Source organism: Spinacia oleracea, chromosome 4, assembly GCF_020520425.1.
Source record: "Spinacia oleracea cultivar Varoflay chromosome 4, BTI_SOV_V1, whole genome shotgun sequence".
NCBI lineage: Eukaryota > Viridiplantae > Streptophyta > Magnoliopsida > Caryophyllales > Amaranthaceae > Spinacia > Spinacia oleracea.
In genome coordinates, this window is record NC_079490.1 from 159873909 (window position 1) to 159897533 (window position 23625).

General features: G+C 37.2%; 2 protein-coding genes and 1 pseudogene across 2 annotated transcripts; all 3 read left to right on the top strand.

Moving 5' to 3' along the window:
• The first annotated feature begins 514 nt into the window (after window positions 1-514).
• On the top strand, window positions 515-4029 carry LOC110774668 (cytochrome P450 89A2-like; annotated as a pseudogene).
• A 2093-nt stretch (window positions 4030-6122) lies between these two features.
• Window positions 6123-7636, top strand: LOC130472089 (protein FAR-RED IMPAIRED RESPONSE 1-like). Its single transcript, XM_056842515.1, has 2 exons — window positions 6123-6236; window positions 6767-7636. Exons 1-2 carry the CDS (start codon window positions 6123-6125, stop codon window positions 7634-7636), a joined length of 984 nt encoding a protein of 327 aa, XP_056698493.1.
• Window positions 7637-7642: 6 nt separating this feature from the next.
• Window positions 7643-9880, top strand: LOC110774669 (protein FAR-RED IMPAIRED RESPONSE 1-like). The gene is made up of 4 exons (XM_021979228.2): window positions 7643-8045; window positions 8670-9111; window positions 9193-9339; window positions 9418-9880. Exons 1-4 carry the CDS (start codon window positions 7643-7645, stop codon window positions 9878-9880), a joined length of 1455 nt encoding a protein of 484 aa, XP_021834920.2.
• Window positions 9881-23625: the final 13745 nt, after the last annotated feature.

Consider the following 23625-nt stretch of genomic DNA (forward strand, 5'->3'; position numbering starts at 1 on the left):
TTAACCGATATTTTAACCATGGCATCGGGAAAGTGGAGTTCCAGTTTTTTTCTTGTTAAAATGGGCATTCAAGATCTTTATGTCCACCTTGACTCCTTGATGGGGTATACCTTAAGATAGAATACTAATATCAGTGTATCATTACAATTGTGTACGTTTATTATAATATTAGAGTGCCAATTGCATGTTGGTTCATTGGTGATTGGTGTTGAACATGGTAAGGAGGACCGCGTGTTCGATTCCCCGCAATAACAATTGGGAGGGCGGGGACTGAAATCTATCCACCCAAAACTCGCCCCGAATCCGAATTATCCCCAAGGGTGAACCGTTTAATTGCTAACACCAAAAAAAAAAAAAAAAAAAAAAAAATTAGAGTTACAGTTGGAATAGGAGTCTAATATGTGTAGTATATATAACATATGGTTTGATTGATGAAATTAAAGCACCTTAATTTGAGTTTGAATAATATTTGTCAACAACTCAACACCTTTGAATTCCTGTAAAAATGGAGTTAATGGAAACATGGTATGCTCTTATAGTAATAGTAGCATGCATTTCACTTGTGCTTATCAAGGTATTACTTTCTCTAAAATTCTCCAAATCCAAGTTTCCCCCGGAACCAATATGCGTGCCCATAATCGGTGCAATCTTATGGCTTCTAAAATCAACCTTAGAAATTGAAACAACAGTTGGATCACTTTGCTCTAAATATGGAAAAATTATTATGGTTCGTATACCTTCAAATCCAGTAATCTTTATCGCCGATTATTCTTTAGCCCACCAAGCCTTAATTGAGAAAGGGGCTATCTTTGCAGACCGTCCTAAACCATTCTTTGCTGCTAAGATTCTTACTTGCAACCGACACAACATCAGTTCAGCTAACTATGGCTCTACATGGCGTCTCTTTCGTCGAAACTTGACTACTCAAATCCTGCACCCTAAACGAACCAAGGATTTCTCACACACATGGAAGTGGGTCCTTGAAATGCTCCTTAATAACCTAAAGGTTTCTTCAACTGCAAGAAATGTGGGTGGTTTTGACTTTTGACGTTGTCAGGGTGTTGGATCACTTTCGATTTGCTATATATGTTTAGCTTGCTTGTGTTTATGTGTTTTGGGGATAAGTTGAATGAGTCCCAAATTGGTGAGATTGAGGCAGTTCAACGTCAATTACTGACATCCTTCAATCGTTTCCTCATACTCGATATATGCAGGCTTTCGGTGTCTAGAATTCTCTTCTTTGGTCGTTGGAAAGAGGTCTTCAACTTAAACAACAAACGGGAAGAGTTGCTACTTCCTCACATTAAAGCACGGAAGAAAATATTGGAAGACCTTCACGGTCCTCTGGTGAGAAACCATATCCTTATTTTTTCACAAAACTGCACAAAATCATACTACAACTTTTAATTAACTACGGAGTAATAATTCTTTTAAATGTGATTTTACAACACCACTGCAATTTTAATAAAAATATGTGTAAACTTCTTAATCTTATTTATTGGCAAATTTGTCAAAAACTACCTTATAAAATTATGATTTTGCCAAAAAAACTACCTTATTATAAAAATGTTGTAATTAACTACCTTATAAAAAAGTTATATGTTGTAAGATATTACGACTCCGTTCTATTGGACTTATTTTGAATGAACTTATATTATCTGAACTTATTTTATCTGAAAAAAACTTATTTGTGTGTGAAATTGTTTGAAAAAGACTTATTTTTTTGAACTTATATTATATGAACTTATTTTGTCTGAAATAAGTCAAAATAAGTCGAACAGAACAGAGCCTACATTTTTTTCGAATTATGAAGCTAGGTTGACTCAAAATTCCGGGATTGACTTTGCTATATATATTTTACGTGCCACTTAGGCTTTGTTTGGCAAAATTAACTGAAATAAAGCTTAAACTAATAAGTTACCTGAAACTGATAAGGTGCTGAAACTGATAAGTTAACGGATTAGATGAATTGTTTGGTAAATTTTATTGTTTAATTTTTTATTTTTTTGTTCTATTAAGCGTTATAAATAAAATAATAATACATGATGTACTATTGAAATACTAAAGTTGATACGGAGTATTATATAAAGAATGATAGATGGGTGTTGGGGAGGAAGTACAAATACATATCAGATATGTATTGGGAAATACATATAAGAACATAAGACAAAATAGGAAAAAGGACAAAAAAATAATTAAATGGTACTTTTCTAAACACAAATGGTACTTTTTTTTACAGAATGGTACTTTTTTTACATGAATGGGTACTTCCTTTTTTGTCTTTTAGCTATTTGTCTTTTAGTTGATATGTGTGTTTCCACACATATCAGATATGCGAAAAAACGAACCCGGGTGCTGGGTGATGGGTTTCTCATATTTCTATACTCCGTTTCTCCTTTTTTTTTATACGAAGTACATTTTTTTTTGTTTACATGCTCCTGCTTTCATTATTTCTTCCGCCTCCCCTCCCTCCCCATTTCTTCACTACAATCAAATACCAATTACCAGTCATTTTCCTTCTTTTAGATCTTCAAATTCGTTAACTTAGTCCATATTTTTGTCAAAAACTTTAAGTTTAACTTAGGAATAGTTGTAAAGCACATCAAATTGATGGAAATTTATCAGAAGTAATTAGCAAAATTTGATTTCTAGGCATTGATCACACAAAAAGGCAATAGATTGTGATTGGAGAAATTGATATGAGAATTGATGAATGACGAACAATGCAGTCAAGGGGAGCTGCGTACTTGCGCAGTTGAGGCTGAGAATAGAGATCCTACAACCAACTTTCTTTTTTGATTACCCGTATTAATTTGTTAAAAATGGAAAACAGTGCTGAAATTTGTGGACTGATCTACAAACGTTACTTGAAGTAGCGTCTCAATTTCAGTCCATATTAGCACTTGAAATTTAGTCTGGACTGTTTACCAAACAACTCTAGAATGATAAGGTTACTATAATTTCAGACAACTTATCATTTAAGTCGACTGAAATGAGTTATCAAACAGAGCCTTAATTACCTTTTTCCCGTTAAATACCACGTGAGATACATCTAATAAAGTCAATCCTCGAATCTTGAATCAATGCTAATGATCATACCAAAGATAGTATCTTACAACATATAAAATTTATAAGGTAGTTACTTACAACATTTTTTTTATAAGGTACTGTAGTTTTTACAAAAATTCAATTTTATAAGGTAATTTTTGACAAACTTACCTTACCTATTTAATAACTTGTGTATTTGCCATATATTGGCAGGAGCAAGCCAAAACTCCTAATGATGGAACCGGCGAGTTGGTTTCATCTTATTTGGATACTTTGTTGAAACTAGAGCTCACTGAAGATGGAAGTAGTAATAATATTGCAGCAAAGAGAAAGCTGACTGAAGAAGAAGTGGTGAATCTTTGTTCAGAATTCCTTAATGCAGGAACTGACACTACCTCAGCAGCCTTGCAGTGGATAATGGCGAACCTTATCAAGTACCCTCACATCCAAGCTAAGCTTTTCGAAGAAATTAAGGGAGTCATTGGAGAAACTACAGTAGAATTGGTTGGAGAAGATGAGTTGTCTAAGATGCCGTACCTCAAGGCTGTAGTATTAGAGGGACTTAGACGACACCCTCCAAGTCACTTCGTCTTGCCTCACGCTGTGACTGAGGAGGTAGAGTTGGGTGGGTATACATTGCCTAAGAATGCCATCGTAAACTTCATGGTTGCGGATATGGGTTTGGATCCTACCGTTTGGGAGAATCCAATGCTATTCAACCCTGAGAGATTCCTTGCAATTCAAGGAACAAAAGGATTTGATATTACGGTAAAGATGATGCCATTTGGTGCTGGAAGAAGGATGTGTCCCGCTTTTGGTTTGGCCATGCTTCACCTGGAGTACTTTGTGGCTAATCTGGTTTGGAATTTTGAATGGGATAATATTGAGGGAGTTGCGATTGATTTGTCCGAAAAGCAAGAGTTTAGCATTGTAATGAAGCATCCTCTCCATGCCAACATTTCTCCTAGGCAAACTAAATAAACAAGTATGGGTGTATAGGTCAACACTTGACCAAGACCTAGCTAGAGTAAGGGATAATGAATTTTTAAAATCTTTTGTACCCTCCCTAGCTTTATGCGTACGTATAATAAAGAATAAATAACGTAAATAAAAAAGGCAGAGATTTAATGGGGTTCACTAACAATGTGTTAGTTATATCCACAGGCAGAGGCTATGGAGGAAAGTTTTATTGTTCTTGAGGATTACAAATTACAGATTATAACTAGATTATGACCTAAAAGTCGAGTTTATATAGTACTCTCTAGCTAGACCTAGCGATGGCAATCACATCCGACTCCGAATCAAGTCCGAGCCGATCCGAAGGAAAAAATCCGATCCGAATCCGGGAAAAAAAAGTCTGACACCGAATCCGATTTAAAACATCCGAATCCGAATGGATATGGATCGGATTTGGAGTCTATAGAGACTCCGACCCGAATCCGAGTCCAAATCTGACCCGAATTTATTTCAAAATGTATTATTTTTCGCAGATAACTTTTTTTTAAAAGGAAGTTCCTAATTTAATCTAATATATTTAATTAAAGCGCATATATTTGTAATTTATTAATTTATTAGAAACTTATTAGATTTTGGTAAATGAGAAATAAGATTTCTAATTTATTTTAAAATTAAGAAATACAAGTTCTATGTAAGTAAATTTAACGCATGATTCGGATTTGGATATGGATATGGTTATGGATTCGAATTTGGATATGGATACAACTTTTTGAGTCCGAATTTTAAATGGATATGGATACAGATGCAATTTTGGAGTCCGAATCTTAAATGGATTTGGATATGGATGAAAATTTGGAGTCTGAATCTTACACTACAAGAAATGTACTATTAACGACGGGAAATACCGTCGCTAAAGGTCAATAATTGTTGATTGACGACGGGATTTTCCGTTGCGAACCCGTCATAAAAGGGGGCCGTCGTTAACCCGTCGTAAAAGACATTTGCGACGGTTGTTCCCGTCTTTATTGAGTTTTTATCCCCGCCGCAAAAGCCTTTTTGCGATGGATTTTTTACCCGTCGTTATTAGGTTGTCATAAAAGATACAAATTTTTGTAGTGTTTAAATGGATCGGATTTGGAGTTTACTACATCCGACCCGAATCCGATCAATTGCTATCCCTTGCTAGACCCGTGTTGGGATGTTGCAGTAATGGATTCAACTATTCAAGACATTATTCTAACATCCTCCTTTCATGAGAGAGTTCCAGGGTATTTATCATGATGTCATTAGCATGTTGTATAAATAAATAATCGTACGTACAATTAATTTAATTGACTTCGAATTCACCAATCAGTCAATCACTTCGCCTAAACCCATGAATTTACGTACCCATGTTATTGTCCTACTAGTTACCCCTAACCCCTACATAATCGCCTAACAACGCGGACTATTTGTTATAACAACTTACAAAATTGATGTTTCAAGTTATTCAAGAAAAGCCATTTGATTCTTAATTAAATTAAATTAAATTAAATTTGGTAAACATACGAACTTAGGCCATTTAAAGTTTGTGGAGCCGGCTGTGGCTAAGGTGATAATTGAAGCCAACTACAAAAATAAACTCGGCTCACCAACATAAATATTAAATGCTACGGAGTACTCCACTTCGTACTACACCACATTTTGTACAGCAAACACTTCAATTTATCCACAAATTGCCGAGGAAGTAAAAACACATATCAGATATGTGTTTACTAATACATATCAGGCCCAAATAAAAAGGGAAAATAGAAATTAAAAATATTTTGGGGGGAAAATGAAAATAAACAGTGAAACACACATGGCACCAATGCCCTGTTGGACCTTGCAACATGGAATTAAGTGATCTTCTTCTCAAATCAGTTTGTTATTTTCTGGTTCATCCCCAAATTGATTTCTTCTTCAGTTCATCCCCAAATCGATTTCTTCTTCAGTTCTTCAAATCTGTACTCATCTTGTTCGAACATTCAGGAAGCAATAAACGTTGAGCACACAAAATCGTATTCCCCAATTCAATTGATTTGGGGGAAAAATTCGCAGACACCTTCTTCTTATGAGATTTGGTAACAATTTTCTTGATGAGTTCGAGGGAAATAGACGCTGAATCTGGGAGATTACTAAACGACCAAGATGGGGCGTTCGAATGGAGGTGGGAACCTCAATCTTCCGATGAAGAAGATGGTCTGAACCAGGTAAATTTAGCTTCTGAACCCAGAAAATTAGGGTTTTTTTTGGTATATTATTTCGTAATGTTTGTAATATATTATTGCTCTGAGTTTGCATTCAATTTTGTGCCTTCGAAATCAGAATTGTGTAATTTCGTGTTGCTATATTAATTTGTACTTTCGTATATAAGTTCGTGCTATAAATTTGTTGGATTATTGTTTTCAGAGATTTGGTTTTCTATGAATTTATTGTGTATTGCTTTGATATTTACGAATGAATTGTGGAATGCTTTGACTAATATTAATGTTTAATAATATAATGGAAATATGGAACACTTACAATGATTATTTGGTAAAAATAATTGAATAATAATGTCGAATTGTATTAGTGATTGCTGTTCCAATAGTTGGGATGATATTTGATTGGAATGATATTTTTATGCAAGCCAAAGAAATTATTTTCAACAATATATTTGTTGATGTTAAATTTTCAACAAAGAAATTATTTTCAACAATATATTTGATTTAAAATACAATATTGTTGATGTTAAATTTAGGATGGGGGTGATGGTTTCAAAACCCCCTCCAAGAAATTGGTATTGACTGCATATGGGGAGGAAGCGGAAGTTCCTGAAGTGAAGGAGGGTATGGTTTTTCCTGATTGGGAGGCAATTGATGTTCAATTGAAGGGTTATGGTAGGCAAAAGGGTTTTTGTTTTGTCCGTCGTTGTGGTTCGTCAAAGAAATGTACTTTGTCACAAGAGGAGGGGTCTGGAACGGGAGTAGTAGTTAAACAGCGGCGTAATTTTATGTGGACTTGTGAGTGCTATGGGGTGCCAGAGAGGAAGCGGAAGGTTAGTGGTGATGTTGGGACATCTGATAACCAGGTTCATGTTGGTAGTGGGGTACGCAAGTCTAAGAAATGTGAATGTCCCGTACATGTATTTGCTAGTGTCAATGAGATAGGGCAGTGGGTTATACGTAGGTCATTGAAGGGAAACGCAAATCACTACCCAACCCCTAGTAAGTCCCGGACAATTGCTTCGTTTCGGAAGAAGTTCATTGAAGATAATCCCCATGTCGGTCGGGAATTTGAGGTTTGTAAGAAATCTGGGCTAAGGACAAATCAAGTATATAATTTGATGTCAACGCGAAGGAATGGTAAAGCGCACATGCCCTTTTCAGAGAAGGATATTCATGATTACCTTGCCAAAAGGAAAAAAGAAAAGAAGAAAGGGGGTGATGCAAGGGCGATGTTTACATACTTTGAGAAGATGAAGGAAGATAATCCAGATTTTTTTCATGTCTTTAGGCAAGCTGATGATGGTAGGTTGCAAGATGTTCTTTGGGTAGATGCTCGTAGTAGAGCTGCGTATGAGGAGTTTGGTGATGTTGTGTGCTTTGACACTACCTATTTGACCAATTAATACAGAATGCCATTTGCGAATTTTGTAGGTGTAAACCATCATGGGCAAAGCATTTTACTTGGTTGTGCGTTGGTTTCTCGTGAGAATTCTGACACCTTTGAGTGGATATTTAGTCATTGGTTGGAGTGTATGGGAGGCAAAGCCCCAATAGGGATATTGACCGACCAGGATGCGGCGATAAGGAAAGCATTACGGTCAACCATGAGTCAAACAGTGCATAGGTGGTGCCTATGGCACATTACGCAGAAGTTTTGTAGGAAGCTAGGAAAGAATGAGGAGTACCAGGAGTTGAAGGAAGACTTGGAGCATGCAATTTATGACAGTCTCGATGCTGAAGAATTTGAAATGAATTGGGCAACTGTGATGGAACGCTACAACCTGTCAGAGGAAGAATCTGATTGGCTTGAAGGTTAGTATGATTTGGTTCCGATGTGAATATGATTGTCTTAAGTTAATGTTGATTTGTCTAGCACCTTGTTCATAATGGTAAAATTCAAGATATTGGTGAATACTAGATGTTGCAATCCCCATTAGTACATTTAGATGTTTACAGGTTGAAAACTGAGATGTAGTACATTTTGAAAACAGATGAAATGATGATGGGTACCCTACTTGCTTGATGCCTGATGTCTGATCTGATCAGCTTGTGGATGATGTTACATAGTGTTAGTTAGTTTGTTGATCTGGTTCCATGATTAGGTCTGATATGCACAACCTGATTTGATCAGTTTATGCACAAACTAATCATTCACAACCTGATCTGATCAGTTATGCACAAACTGATCCCTGGTCTGCACATCCTTGTTTGAGCATAGACTGATCTGATCTGATCAGTTGTCCATATGTCCTTGATCAGTCTATAGTGTATGCACAAACATGGTCTCCACAAACTTGTCCATGGATCTGTTAAGTTTATGTAAAACTGATCCGTGTTGTCTAATTTGCAAACCTGTTGTTCTTTAAACCTTGAATTGATCATGGCATTAACTGATGTAGTCCTGACCCTTAACATTACAACTTGTTCCATGATTAGGTATGTACGCGGAAAGGGTTATGTGGATCCCTGCTTACCTGAAGCATTTATTTTGGGCCGGGATGAAGACGACACAACAGGTCGAAAGCATAAACAGTTTCTTTGACTGTTATGTTGACAAACATACTGCGTTGTATGAGTTTGCTGAGTCTTACTGCGAAGCAAGGGATGGAAGAGCAAATGCGGAAAGTAAGGCGGATGAAAGTACGGCGAGAAATATAAGGCAAATTCTGACTGGATTTCCAATTGAAGAAGTGTTCCAGAAATGTTATACTGATGCTAAGTTTAATGAGGTTCAAAGAGAGTGTAGCAAAATGCTTTACGTGAATTGTGTTCGAAGGAAGATGTTGGATGAAGCTCTGGAGGAGTATGAGCTTGAGGATAGGGTGTGGGTAAAACCTAAATATTCTAGGAAGGAGATCCTTACGAGACGGAAGATAAAGTATGTTGCGACGTTTAATTACGTGACCAAAGAAGTTAGTTGTCAGTGCAAGCACTTTGAATGCCATGGAATCATGTGTAGGCACATGATGGTGTTGTTCGATTTAAACAACCAAACAGAAGTTCCTGAAAAATATATACTTCGGCGTTGGAGGAAAGATGTTGAACGAAAACATACTAAGGTGAAGGTGATGTACCATGACCCTTTGAAGACAGAGGCTGTTTGCAGGTGAGATCCATCCCAAGTATGAAGTGTTAAAAATCAAGTTTTATATGGTTATTTATATGTTTTTGGCATGGCATGCAGGTATGATAATTTGCAGGTGTTGTTTGATCCCATTTGTAAGAAGGCTTCCAGTTACAAAGAAACTGTTGACATAGTTGTAGAGATATTTCAGTTGCTGGAAATTCGGTTGGACGATAAGATATCCATGCTTGACAGGCAGAATGATGTTAACCAAAGTCAAAGTGAGGAGGTGATGTTGGGGACACCGTCTTCCGTATGTCTAGAGAAGGGTTTGAATGAGGTAAGCCCCTCTTCTGTGGGTGAGTTGGTCCCGGTACGACGTCGCATTGCAGTCTTTGATTCGCCACTAGGAACCGAACATGAAGGTAGTTGTGTTGGTGGTGAAAGTGTTCCTGAGTTTCAGGGTCTTGTTGATTCTGGAAGTAATGATGGTTTTCTTTCTGGTACTCCCCTGTTGGATCCCTTTAAGCCTCCCGCACCTGCTCATAGGACTACTAGCTACAGGTTCAGGTCATGTACCTAGTATCCAAAGAGACCTCCAACGAAAGAACAGATGAACCGGAACGGTGGTTATTATGACAAAGATGTTTCTCAAACTGATGTTGAGGATGATGATGATGGTGATAATGATGATGGTGATGATGATGGTGATGTTAACCATATTGATCAGGGTCTGTTGTACCCGGAGAAGCCGCCTCCGAGGAAGGCAGTAGCTCCGAGGAAGCCAGCAGCCCCAAGGAAGCCAGCAGCCCCAAGGAAGCCAAGGAAGCCTGCTGCCCCAAGGAAGCCTACTGCTCTGAGGAAGCCGGCTGCTCCAAGGAAGGGCAAGAAGGCCATGGAACAAGCACCCCCAGAGCCTCCGACACAGCAGGTACAGTTAGCTAAATTCGACACGTGTGCTTATATTTGACCCTATTTATTGTTTTAAAAACATCAATTCATCAGGTGTTACAACAAAGTCTTGGTGGTATACAAATGTTGGATGGAACCATACGCTATTTTTCTGAGCCGGCAACTCTCTTACCCCCTGGATATGGCAATCACCCCCCACAATCTCATCAATCAACCTTTGTTCAACCCCACCAGTGTCAACCACAACCACGACCCTATGTTCATCCACAACAATCTGAAGCACGACCCTGTGTTCATCCACAACAATCTCAACCAATAAGCTATGTTCATCCCCAAACAATACATCAACAAACCTTTGTTCATCCTCAACAACAACGCTATTTTCATCCTCAACATCCACAAGAACGACGGTATATTCAATCACAACAATCACAACAATCCCAACAATTGTTTGTTGATCAATCCCAATCCGAAGTGTGTGCTGGGTCTGTGAACGGACCGGGAGTTGGATTCTTGGAACCAACCTTGGATGGTGATGGTGGTTATGTTGACCAATGTTCTTCGAAGGTGATCTCCTTTTCACAACATTTGCGTGAGGTGGAATGTGGTGAACATCAGGGTTTCAGTTTGGGTACCCCGTACCAGACGAGTGTTCGAGGACCCGGCACTTCCACTCCATTTGATCCAAGGCCAGCTGTTTCAGGTGCCTCTACTTTGTCAACCTCTCAGTTGCCTCTATTTATACGTAATATTGTGTTTGGTGTGAAGGAGATGTAGGATGATTTGCCAAGTTTGTAGTTTATTAAGTTGTTGGATATTTGTAATCTGGGCCAGCCCATTTGAAATTGGAATTATTTACCATTTGTTGGAATAAAGTGATTTGAAACTGGTTTTTAGAATATGTTTTACAATATGTTTATATGAATTTTGGCCCAGCCCATTAACATTCCAATAACAATTCCATATTCAGAGTTTTGTAAGTGGAAGTGGGCCATCTCTACTGGCAAATTGGGCTAATTTAATTTAGGTGATATTTGAAGACGGATTAATGCCACTTAATTTAGGTGATAACCAAACTTAAACATAAAACTAGTCATATTTATGCACGGCCATCTCTATTGGAATACTCCCCACGTTCCAACCTTTGTCGGTAACATACAAGATTAGGCGGTGGAGTTAGACTACGCCCAGGCCACACACCATTGATTGCTGTGTCCGGGAGTGCATAGTACGGGTGAGAGTTAACTAGCCACGTGATCTTTCCACCGTAACCATATTCGAAGTAGGAAATGAATTGGATGGCATACAGGTTTAAAGGTCGAGGCGGAGGCCTAAGTTCCCTGGTGAACGTCTCTGGTTGAATACCAACTTTACGTGCTATTCTGGTGACGATTCCACCAATTGCTAGCATTTCGGGACCTACGTTACCTACGTTAGAGCAATGCAGCCACTTCCGGCGCCATATTTGGTGTAGCCGTTGGAGGTAATCAAGAAGTCAGACCGTGTTGTCCGGAGGGGTAAAATCCCTTGGATTTAATATGCCCCGGACCATGAGGAATAAGTAATAAAGATCTTCCTCGTACACTTTGTCGAGGTGCAAATCTCGGGCGAAGAAAGTGCATGTCATGATCTTGTACGCCATTCTAATGGATGTGTTATGAATCTGGGTTGCGCAAGCTGTTTCGGGATCAAACCTTGGAAGGGCGGTTAGCGATTCCTAAAACCTATGTGGATTGTATTGAGGGTGTCTTGGTGATGTTGGCGTGCAATCAGTCATTTGCCACCCAAACGCATGCATTATCGAGGATTTTTTCTTGGTGTACCATGCACCGTTAACTTTAAAATCGACAACTGGGGTGTCCTCGGGTGGACCATTTGGGTCGAGGCATACCTTGTTTCTATTACATGCTGGGTGTTTGCATTGGCGGAGGTTAAAAGAAAACAAGAATTGAACCGTGAGCTGGTCATAGCTTTTTGTTGGCTTAAGGGCGTGATCCCACAGGTCCACCACACTCAGCAAATCCCTAACCTCATCTAAGATTCCCATCATTTCAAGTGTGGTAACATCTACACACATTTGGGAGTGAGATTGGGGAGTAGGAGGGCTTGGTCGGTTCATATTTAGTGGAGGTCGGTTCATATTTAGTTGAGATTTAACAAGGTTAGATGGGGGGGTTTTGTTGTGTGATTCTATCGTTTTGAAGGGTGTTCTTCATATATATACAAATATGGAAATGCATTAAATAGAGAACCATGCATGCATTGGTCCATACATTGTTTCCATGCATTGGGTCTTGTCAAATTAATTCCTGCATGCATATCTTGGGCCATGCAAACTGATTTCGCATGCATGTATTGCATTGTATCTCATGCATGTAACTGAATTGGTTTTGGCACCAATTTGGTTGGTTCTGATTGTCTTGGTCCATGCAAAATGATTTTGCTTTTGCATGCATATATTCAGACGTTGCATTTAATATTATTGGACATTATATTATCGCACCGTGTTAAAAATTGTACCACAATGTTAAATACTAAAAGTACCATTTACATTTTAAAAGTACCATTTAAATGAAAAAAGTACCATTTCAATATTAAAGGTACCATTTAGATACTTAAGTACCATTCAAATATGAAAGGTACCATTTAGATACTAAAAGTACCATTTAAATATTTAAAGTACCATTTAACTATTAAAAGTGCCATTACATAACAACAGTGATAATAAATAAAGAGTTATGCTTAACCCAAACACAACATCAAAGTCAAAACTACTATAGTGCAAATGAAGGGCATGAATATCCAACAGCCTAATCCTCCTCGCGATCTTAGGAAAATAAAAAATAAGACTATAACTATACCTCCCGGGATTTTTAGCCATGCGCCAATTACGAACAAAATCAATTAGACGCGATTCCGTTGCAGTTTGCCTACGAGTGGTAGGTCTCGACACAAATTCAGAATCAATTCTAGTCGGTTTAATCACCCTCTTTTCCCCCGTTCCTGCATTGTTGTCATCATTCCTGGAACTATGTTCACCTGTTTCAGGTGGCCCTTTGATAGTTATCGGGCCCGTAGAAGAACCACTACTGTCATTAACCTCATCATTCATCACTTCCTCTGCCACCTTTGTCACACCCGCTAACACTTCAACTACATCCCCAGCTACATCATTTTGAACATTTTCCCGAACATCATCTTGCACATCCTTATTTTTAACAACACTGTTTATAACTTCATCGTTAACTTCATCATTTTGACCAACAGAATTTCCCACATCAACATTATCAACAACATCCTTTTGAACATCAACATTTTCAAGAACATCCTTTTGAACATCAACCAAAACATCCTTCCTACAACTTGGGTAGGAAGTGGTACTAGATAGCCCCTGCTGCACAAGACCATCACCACCAAGACCATCACCCTGCCCCTGCACCTGGCCACCAGCATCAGTGCCCACACCAGCATCAGTGCCCACTCCAACATCGACAACCCTTACACCTGCCCCACCAGCTTCACTTAGACCCACACCTGCACCACCAATATCAATAACCCCTACCCCAGCACCACCACCATCCCTCCGTAACCCTACAAATCCAGCACCTACAGATCGACCATCACTAAGAACTCTTGTACCAAAACCTGGCTCCACTACAGAAGTACCGGATTCAAATACCTGTCCACCACTACCAAACCCATGGCCTCCTCCAGATAATCCTGACCCTCTATCCCAACCTCGAAGAGACACAACGTCGAATATTAACCTCTCTAAATGAGGTTTTACCAATTGATATACCTTAAGAGGAAACAATACCAAAACAACAAAAATAAAATCAACCAACCATTCTAAGTACCAAACAATATTATAAAGATATCCTAAAATACTTACCTCTTGAGCCAAGTCCGATACATTTGAAGCCCCCACGTTTGCTTCAATCCGACGGGACACCATGACATGTTCTTGGTGAGTTGCTGGACTATTATGACCTTCAGCAAAACTATACATCGCATGCAACCTCTTGGAGGACTGCCATTTTAAACAATATATTTCTTAATACATACAGGAACACCCATATAAAACATATATAACACGTATAAAACACGTATAACATACATTGGATTAGAATCTTACCGACAATTTGCCAAAATCACCATTCCTTCTCCTATCCGCTCCAACAACCTTCTTAATGTCTTTGTCACTCCAAGCCTTAACTCTAGGTAACACCTTCGTTTGCAACGGTGGAAGATCCAATCGATCTAGATAAAATATCTACACAATAATAACAATTTAATAAAAATATCTACACAATAATAACAATTTAATAAAAAAAAACAAATTATTAGATTAAAGAATACAAATTAAGACATTATTCTTACCTTTAGTCCAACGACGCAACCTCCACAACCACCGACAAACCCCTCTTCCTTGAATTTATCAGCAAATCTCTGTACCCGCTCCATTAACCACCCAAATACAAATGAACACCAGTCATACTCTTCTGCATTCTCAAACAAGGTAGCAGCTGCCAATAATTGGGATGACAAATTTGTAGACATTGTGGTGGGACATAGAATATATCCCAAAACAATAATCAAGAATGCTGCCCTGAAATCCCTCTTCTCCTTGTCGTTACTTAACGGGACCACACCACCTTTTTCGTCTCTCTGTCCCACACAACCTTTAACAGCAGCCACAAGCATCACAACCTCCTCTTTAGGTTTATCCAAATTTTTCCCAAACTTTGACAAACTCTCTTGAGATCTTTGTACCATCGACACATTCTCATAATCTACCTCAAAAGGTACCACCTTATCCCCTTTTGGCAGCCCTAAAATACTCTTAAAATCTCCAGCAATGAATGGACGTACTTTTCCATCACCAAATTCAACAGAACCATCACCCCCAACCCTTGTCAGCAACCAATAACAGAAGTTATGGGGTAACTTCTTCAGCTTCATCTCTAATAACCCACCAAAACCCATCCTAATGACTTCTTCCCTCCTAGACTCGTCAAACATACGAACAACATCCAAAAAAGCCTTCACTCGACATATTATGTTAGGTGCCTACACAATTGTATGTTACTTATTAAAAACACATTTTTGCATTTACATCCATATAAACATTCATTTATAACAACTTCATTTACTTTTCCAACATTTAAAAATGCGTTTTGACAACACGACAACGACTCTTCACATAATCCCCGTTACTCTTCATCGTCTATACAAAAATAATATAATGTTAAATGGTCAGCATTATAAGTAAACAATTTGACAAAAATCAATATGACATAATTTAAAACCTAAATTTTTACCTTAACCCTTTTACGCCTCAATTTTACCTTCTTCACCTTCACTTTTCCTTTTCTCTTCTTACTTTGCCTCCTTCCCATATCTGATGACTACGAAGAGTCGGAGGAAGCAAAAGATTCTGACTCCGATGACTGAGAGGATTCACCATATGATGAATCATCGGTACTGTCTTCAATTCCGATGATTCAATTTCACTAACTTCAACTGCATCACAGTCATCATCAAAGGACTCCGCAATTTTTGTCTTGCCAATTTTCTTTGCCCTAGACACTAAACTTGGTTTCTGCCCTGGTATCACTCCTAAAATTTTTTGTATGGTACTTGACCTCTACAAGGATAAACCAAAAAATTACTTCAGACAATTTCAAGAGGTCCACGACAAATTAATGTATCAAATTAAATGATCAAACCTTACCCCCCTAGTTTTCTTAGGAGAATCAATTTTTTTTGCCTTCACAGAACCCTTCTTGCGCCCCATTCTATTCAAAAACAACATCACAAATAAATAAGAATCAATCAACTCCACTTATATACCAAATTTCTATTTCAAGTCATCATTTTCATTTCATACAAGCATTAATAAACCAATTAAGCATTTTCATCACTTTCAACATTTTCATATCAATAAAGCTTGGACTTTTAGAGGACTTTTACACAACACTAAATTAATAACAATTTCAAGGAACGAAAATTCAAAAATTCCACCCATTTTTATATCAATTAGCCTTGGACTTTTTATAACAATTAATTAATTAGGTAATTTTGGCATTGACTTTTTATAACAATTAATTACGTAATTTTGGCATTTTCCGACAACACCATTAAAATAATTACAAGCAAATTTTCCGACAATAAGATTTAATATAACAACTTTGCAAATTAAACAAGTAATTAAACAAAATCAAACATTTAATATACCAACTTTCGCAAATTAAACAAGTACTTCAAAAATCTACAAGACAATAATACATATTTTTCCACGAATAATTCCAATACAGAGGAGAATTACATTAACAAAAAATATTCAAATCAAATGTTTGATTACGGAAGGAATTACCTTGAAATGAAAATGCACAACAAAAATCTGACTTGAATTACACTATAGAGGAGAATCGCCCTTCAGAGGAGAGTAGATCTGAGCTTGAACGAATCGCCCTTCTTGAGGAGAGAGGAGAGAGAAGAGAGGAATGAGGGACAAGAGAGAGAAAAGGGATGGAACCTTATGCCACGCTGGAAAGGATTACCCAGCAACAACCAACACACATGGCCTCCATTAACCAAGTCAGCATTTTTGAATTTAGCTTGAAGTTACGAATATACCCCTGATATGTTTTTGGGAGTGCATGCCTGATAGCCACCACGAAAACCTCCAAATTTCCTCCTATAAATTTTTCATTGGTTATAAACGCGCAGATGTGGGGCCAAACCAAGTTAAAACCTCCTCGAAAACATTTGGATTTTGCGAGTGTCTTTTTTGGAGTATTATACTCCTACGTACTTCGTATTTTCCTTATTCGGTCATATTTTTATTAAAAATATACTCCTTTTACCCCGGAATACTAGTACCGCTTTCTTTATAAATTCGTTTCAGATTATTTGCATCGTTTCTATAAATGGTAAACTTTTATTAATAATATATTTACTCATGGACCCACCTATAAACTCACTCCCTAAAAAAACATTAAAAAATGAGTCATTTTTCACTAACTCTTTAAAAATTTGACACATTTATCACCCCACTATAACTACTCCCTCCGTTCCATAATTGATAAAATATATTATTGATAGGGAAAATATAATATTGTGTTGTCTGTTATACGTGGTCATACGCCTCTATTTATAATACAAACTAGATCTCCTACTCTTCATAGGTTTCCTAATTCATATAGACTTATATCTTATATCATATAGCCTAGTTATAACATAACTCTACTATATTCGATATTCTATCCTATAGGATAACTGCGTTATCCTCAATACCCTCCCGCAATCGGAACGGCAGTTTCACGAACGTTGCGATTGGAGAAATAAAAAAATATGCCATATGCTTGTCCTGTCGTGTCAAGGAGCCCAGTCGTTACTGTCGTTTCAAGGATACTGTCGTTTCGTACAAGGAAAAAATGTCATATGTCTGTCTTGACGTGTCAAGGAGTCCTGTCGTTACTGTCGTTTCAAGGAGTCTGGTCGTTTCGTACAAGAGAAAAAATGTTATATGCCTGTCTTGTCGTGTCAAGGAGTCCTGTCGTTACTGTCGTTTCAAGGAGTCCTGTCATTTCGTACAAGAAAAAAAAATCATATGCCTGCCTTGTCGTGTCATAAGATATAAGTCTATACAAACTAGATCTCCTACTCTTCGTAGGTTTCCTAATTCATATAGACTTATATCTTATATCATATAGCCTAGTTATAACATAACTCTACTATATTCGATATTCTATTATATAGGATAACTGCGTTATCCTCAATAATAATGTTCCTCACTTTTCCATTATGCGCGGTCTCCAATGCACTACTTTGACCGTTAATAATTTTAATTTCGTATTAGTAAAAATTATAAAATATTTATATTTGGAAAATTGATATTGAAACGAATCCAATAATATACCACAAGTTAACATTTATACTCTTAATCATACTATTGATTAAGGTCAATGTTTTTAAACTTTGACCATATGAATTGTAAACATGGGGAACATTATGGGACAGAGGGAGTATCATCTAATTAAGTAATAAGTCAATTACATTGTATTAAACTTTGTGCCGGTTAAACCGGTTCAAATATTCCGGGACGGAGGGAGTACAATGTTTATTTTTGGTATGTCATGATCTCCATTTCTAATCATATTAATTTTTCTTTTCATCTCTCTGTAATCCCAGCGCTTACTCTTGTACTCTTTTTATTACAATATATAATTCACCCACTATAAATTTCTTATAATAAATAATAACTTAATACATCACTTTCATTTTATTTTAATAAATTCAAATTACTCTCCTTAAAAAAATAGAAAATTCTTTAGTCAATGAGTGAAATAAAGATGCAAATAAATAAGGAATATATTTTTAAAAAAACATATATTGACTAAAGAATTTTCTATTTCTTTTTTTGTCTATAGTTTTTTCTTTTCATTGGTAGCTTGACTCCATTTATAATAAACCTTTTATAAAACGTTTCTAATTTTTTTCTTGAGGCAATAATACTTTCCTAAACCCTTTCCTATATAGTTAAACGTAATTTAAGGAATTGAAGGTGATGACGTAGAATAGTTGTAGATTGAGAAATGGAGTTTTAAAAGTCCCTCATGAATCATAGTTGTAGCCCACCATTGCATGCAAAATATTTTGAGCATTTAACATGCACGTATCTCTCCCATTTCTATTTTTACAGAAGGTAATTTACAAAAATAATATATTTTTGGTTTATCAAAGACAATTAAAAAAAAAAGCTAAGAGTTGCCAACGAGAATTTTCCTATTTGGTGGTCTGAAAAATAAACGCAAAAATCAAATTACGCAATATGTTTTTTCGAAGAAAGAAAGATATAATTAAACGGAGTAGGAAGTATAATGTTTCAATATAATAAAATTGAAATAATTTATGGCTACGACCTTAGACGACCTCCTATAGAAAGGTACCATAGAAGTTAGTAATGATGTCCTCCAATAGAAAGGCACCATATAAGTTACTCCCTCCGTTTCTTTTTGTTTGTTACTGACAAATATTGAATAATTTATGTATGTTTATCATTGATATGAGAATCATATATATAGTACACGTTAAGAGTTGTAAAGCAATTCCAACTAAAACACTAATTACTACTACTGTTGTTCCGTATAAACTACTACTACTGCATATTTGTGTCTTTGAGTTGCACTAGTATTCTTATCTTAACATCCCCCATCAAGGTGGAGCATGAAAATCTCGAATGCCCATCTTGCCAAGAAAAACTCGAACTGTGCTTTTCCCAAAGCTTTGGTGAAAATATCTGCTAATTGCATTTTCGTTGAGACGTACGACGGGCTAATAATACCTTCTTTGATTGCATCTCGTATGAAGTGACAGTCTGCTTCAATATGCTTTGTTCGTTCATGAAAGACTGGATTTTGTGTAATGTGAAGAGCAGACTGACTATCACAAAACACACTCACACCCTTCTTATGTTCCACGCCCAAATCTTTAAGTAGCTGCTTCAACCATTTTAACTCGATCACACGTTAATGCTGCCATAGACCGATACTCTGCTTCGGCCGAGGAACGCGATACAGTGTGTTGTTTCTTAGTCTTCCAGGACACAGGAGAAAAACCTAGTAGAACAAACCATCCGGTTAAGGACCGACGGGTTAATGGGCAACTAGCCCAGTCCGAATCACACCAACCCTCTAGACACAATGCACTGTCAGAACGTAAAAGGATGCCTTGGCCTGGACACTTTTTCAAGTATCGTACAACCCGTAGTGCTGCTTCCCAATGCTCCTCTTTCGGTGCTTGCATAAACTGAGACAAAATGTGTACTGAATATGCCAAATCTGGCCTAGTGACCGCCAAGTAAATTAACCGGCCCACTAGACGCCTGTATTTCTTCCCATCATCCATCTCCTTTCCTTCTGCTAGTGCTAATTTATGATTCTGCTCCATCGGAAATTCCGCAGGCTTAGCACCTAATAGGCCTGTTTCTGAAATAATATCGAGCGCATATTTTCTTTGACATACATAAAAACCACTCTTTCTACGTGCAACTTCCAATCCAAGAAATTATTTAAGTTTACCCAAATCCTTCATTTTAAAGCACTGACTTAAGTATGCTTTAAAACTATTCAAAGCAACAATATTATTTCCTGCAATAATCATATCATCAACATAAACAAGAACACTCAATTGCAAATCTCCCTTCGACATAGTAAATAGTGAATAATCAGAGTAGGATTGCTTAAATCCATACTTTTTCAAAGCGTTGGACAATTTTTCAAACCAACACCGTGGGGCCTGTTTTAAACCTTATAATGATTTTTTCATCCTGCAAACCATGTTAGTGTTATTTTTATGAAAACCAGGTGGAATTTTCATATAATTGTCTTCTTCTAGATCACCGTGAAGGAACGCATTATGTACATCCATTTGATGTACCTCCCAATTTTTCACTGCTGCAACTGCCAAGAAAGTCCGTACTATTGACATTTTAGCGACTGGGGCAAAGGTTTCATTATAATATGTACCTTCTACTTGATGATTGCCTAGGCAGACCAAACGCGCCTTATTCCGGATTAAATTTTCATCTTCATCCCTCTTTTCCGTATATACCTACTTGCTTCCAAGGGCTTTCTTTCCTGGAGGTAATTTTTCTAGCACCCAAGTCCCCTGGCCTTCAAGTGCTTCTATTTCTGCTCCCATCGCTTCTCTCCAAGCATCATACTTCATTGCCTCTTTAAAATATTTTGGAGCTTGTCCATCTGTAATTGCTGCAATAAAGTGTCTGTGTTTTGCAGAGAAACGTTCATAATTAACAAAATATGTTATAGGATAGGGAGTACCTGAGGCAGATGATGTGTAACACCCCGACCTCTAAATCACCTATTAAGGCGTACTTAGCAGCGGAATTAACCTAATTCGGTCGGGACATTACCTGCCGTAACTCCCTCTTGGGAATTACAAGGCAACCATCAATCATAAGCTATTAAGCTCCAAAATTAACATAATAATCCTTTTAATTCCTTAATAAAAGTACGTAGCTTAATCAAGAATCTTTACTTAAACTTGTTACAACTTAACATTAACTTAGGTGAACATAACTATAGTGAAATCCTCGCCACTACTCGTTTCTGTGGTCCCCAGCAGTACCTGAAACAGAAAACAAAACGGTGAGCCAAAGACTCAGTAACGAGTTACCCTAGCATCGTAACATCATTTCAATTCATTTTATTTAATAAACAGGGAGAATAGAATATAGTAAAACATTTAATAAATCATCATTTCAGAAGCATCATTTTGGAAACATCATTTTAGGAACATCATTTCATTAATTTTTTTCCTTTTAACAATATTATTCTGGTCGTTAGGACTTTACAGGAAAACATGGTAGGACGTCTCCTACGAACAGAGGAAGCCAGTGCTTCATAACAGGGGGAGCCATTGCTCCATAACAGGGAAAGCCAGTGCTTCTTATCAGGGGGAACCTTGGTTCCATATCAGGGGAAGCCAGTGCTTCTTATCAGGGGAAACCTTGGTTCCATATCAGGGGAAGCCAGTGCTTCTTATCAGGGGGAACCTTGGTTCCATATAAGGGGAAGCCAGTGCTTCTTATCAGGGGGAGCCTGGGCTCCATATCAGGGGAACTTGACCAGTTCTTACACTTTCATTTATCATGTTTACATTTCTTTTAATGGAACATTAATCAGGAAAAACTCATTCATTCAGGATTGTTTAATAAAACCATTAAATCTCATTATTTCATAAAATTATTCTTTCAGGAATAATAATTCATTAAATCAATACTTTGCATAAAGCTGCTGTTATTCCAGTAGGAACACGCACAAGAGGGGGGGGGGGGTGAATTGTAATTAGAACTTTGATAAAGTTTCTTTCGGAACTTAAGAAACAATCAAGGAACTGAGAATAGAGAAGACAATAACAACAATTGTGAAAACTTCTTGACACTAATCAAGAAGAGAATTCTTTTATTATAGTAATGCCTCGATTACAATAATCTCTCCAACACAAGTTCCTCTCAAACTTGTGTTCCTCACAGTAATCTACTCTGATTACAGCTCTTTCACTTCTCTCTCTCGGACTTAAACTCTAAGTCTCAACAAGATAACTCTATCCTTACTAATACCAAATACAATTCGTGTTTGGGTAACTCTAGATATTAATGATGCTTTTGAGTGGATATAGGGCACTTAGGAACTTTGAAATAACTAGGACACAAACTGTTTTTAGAAAATCTTTGGCAATACGTTTTTAGGAAAGCAAGAACTCTTAGAATGTTTGTGTAATTTTCCAGAAAACATACTTGCCCTTTTATAGGTTTATCCCTAGGGTTAGTTCCCTTCAAAGCCTCAACTGCCAACTGCCAGTGCTTTGTTCTTCACGTCCCTTGACTTGAGGAACAAGGGGAAGACCACTTCCCACGTTTCAGCAACAAGGCAGTTAGTGGTTTGACTCAATCAAACCCTAAAAGATTTTCTTCAACAGTTTTTATTTGTTTACAAAAACTGTGGCAAATTTTTAGGAAAATAAGTTTTGATAAAATAACATAAAACGTAAATCTATTTTATAATAAAAACTTATTTTTATTTAATTACATGTTTTCATAAAAATTTCTTCCAGTAAAATAAATGACCTAATTAAATCACAAGTTCCTTGAGTACCCTATATATCTTTTGCAAAATTAATATTTACATAAAATTCTAAGTACAGTAGACTACCTAGACTTTTATGTCTTCCTTTTGTCTGGAACTTGCAACTCAGAAGCTTCAGACGTTCCAGCTCAGGAACAGTGATGAGTTCCTCTGTGTCTCTCAAAGGAACTCGTGGCCATGAGTCTGTAATAGTTCTTGTGAGTATTCGGAACTCTTGATATGTAACTGTGTTGCTCCTCTTGTGACCTCAAACTGGAATAGATACAACTTCCAGCTCTGGAACTCCAGTGACTGTTCCAAGTGTACATCAGGAACTTCACCATCTGATTCAAGTTCCTATCCTAATAGAAACTTGGGCATTTACCTGTCTAAAGTCATTTAGCAACCATAATCAGGAAGTTTGCAATATGTGTGTGTCATCAACCAAAACTTAGGAACAACAATATTCCCCCTTTTTGGTGATGACAACACTTGCAAACTTTTTACAAAGAGAGTAAGTACAAACAGGAACTTATACAGACTATTGTGAAACAGAACATAAAAATTGAAAAACAAAAAAGAAAGATTAAAGAGAAGAAAGAAAGAAAGAAAAATAAACTTACAGAGAGATTCAGAGAGATTGATGCAGGAACTGGGATTGAGTGTGCCTTGGAAGTTTGCACCCTTGACTTCCCCCTGTTGACATCAACAAAAAGCATAGCACGAAATATAGCCATTCCAAACACAGTGCCCCACGATCAAC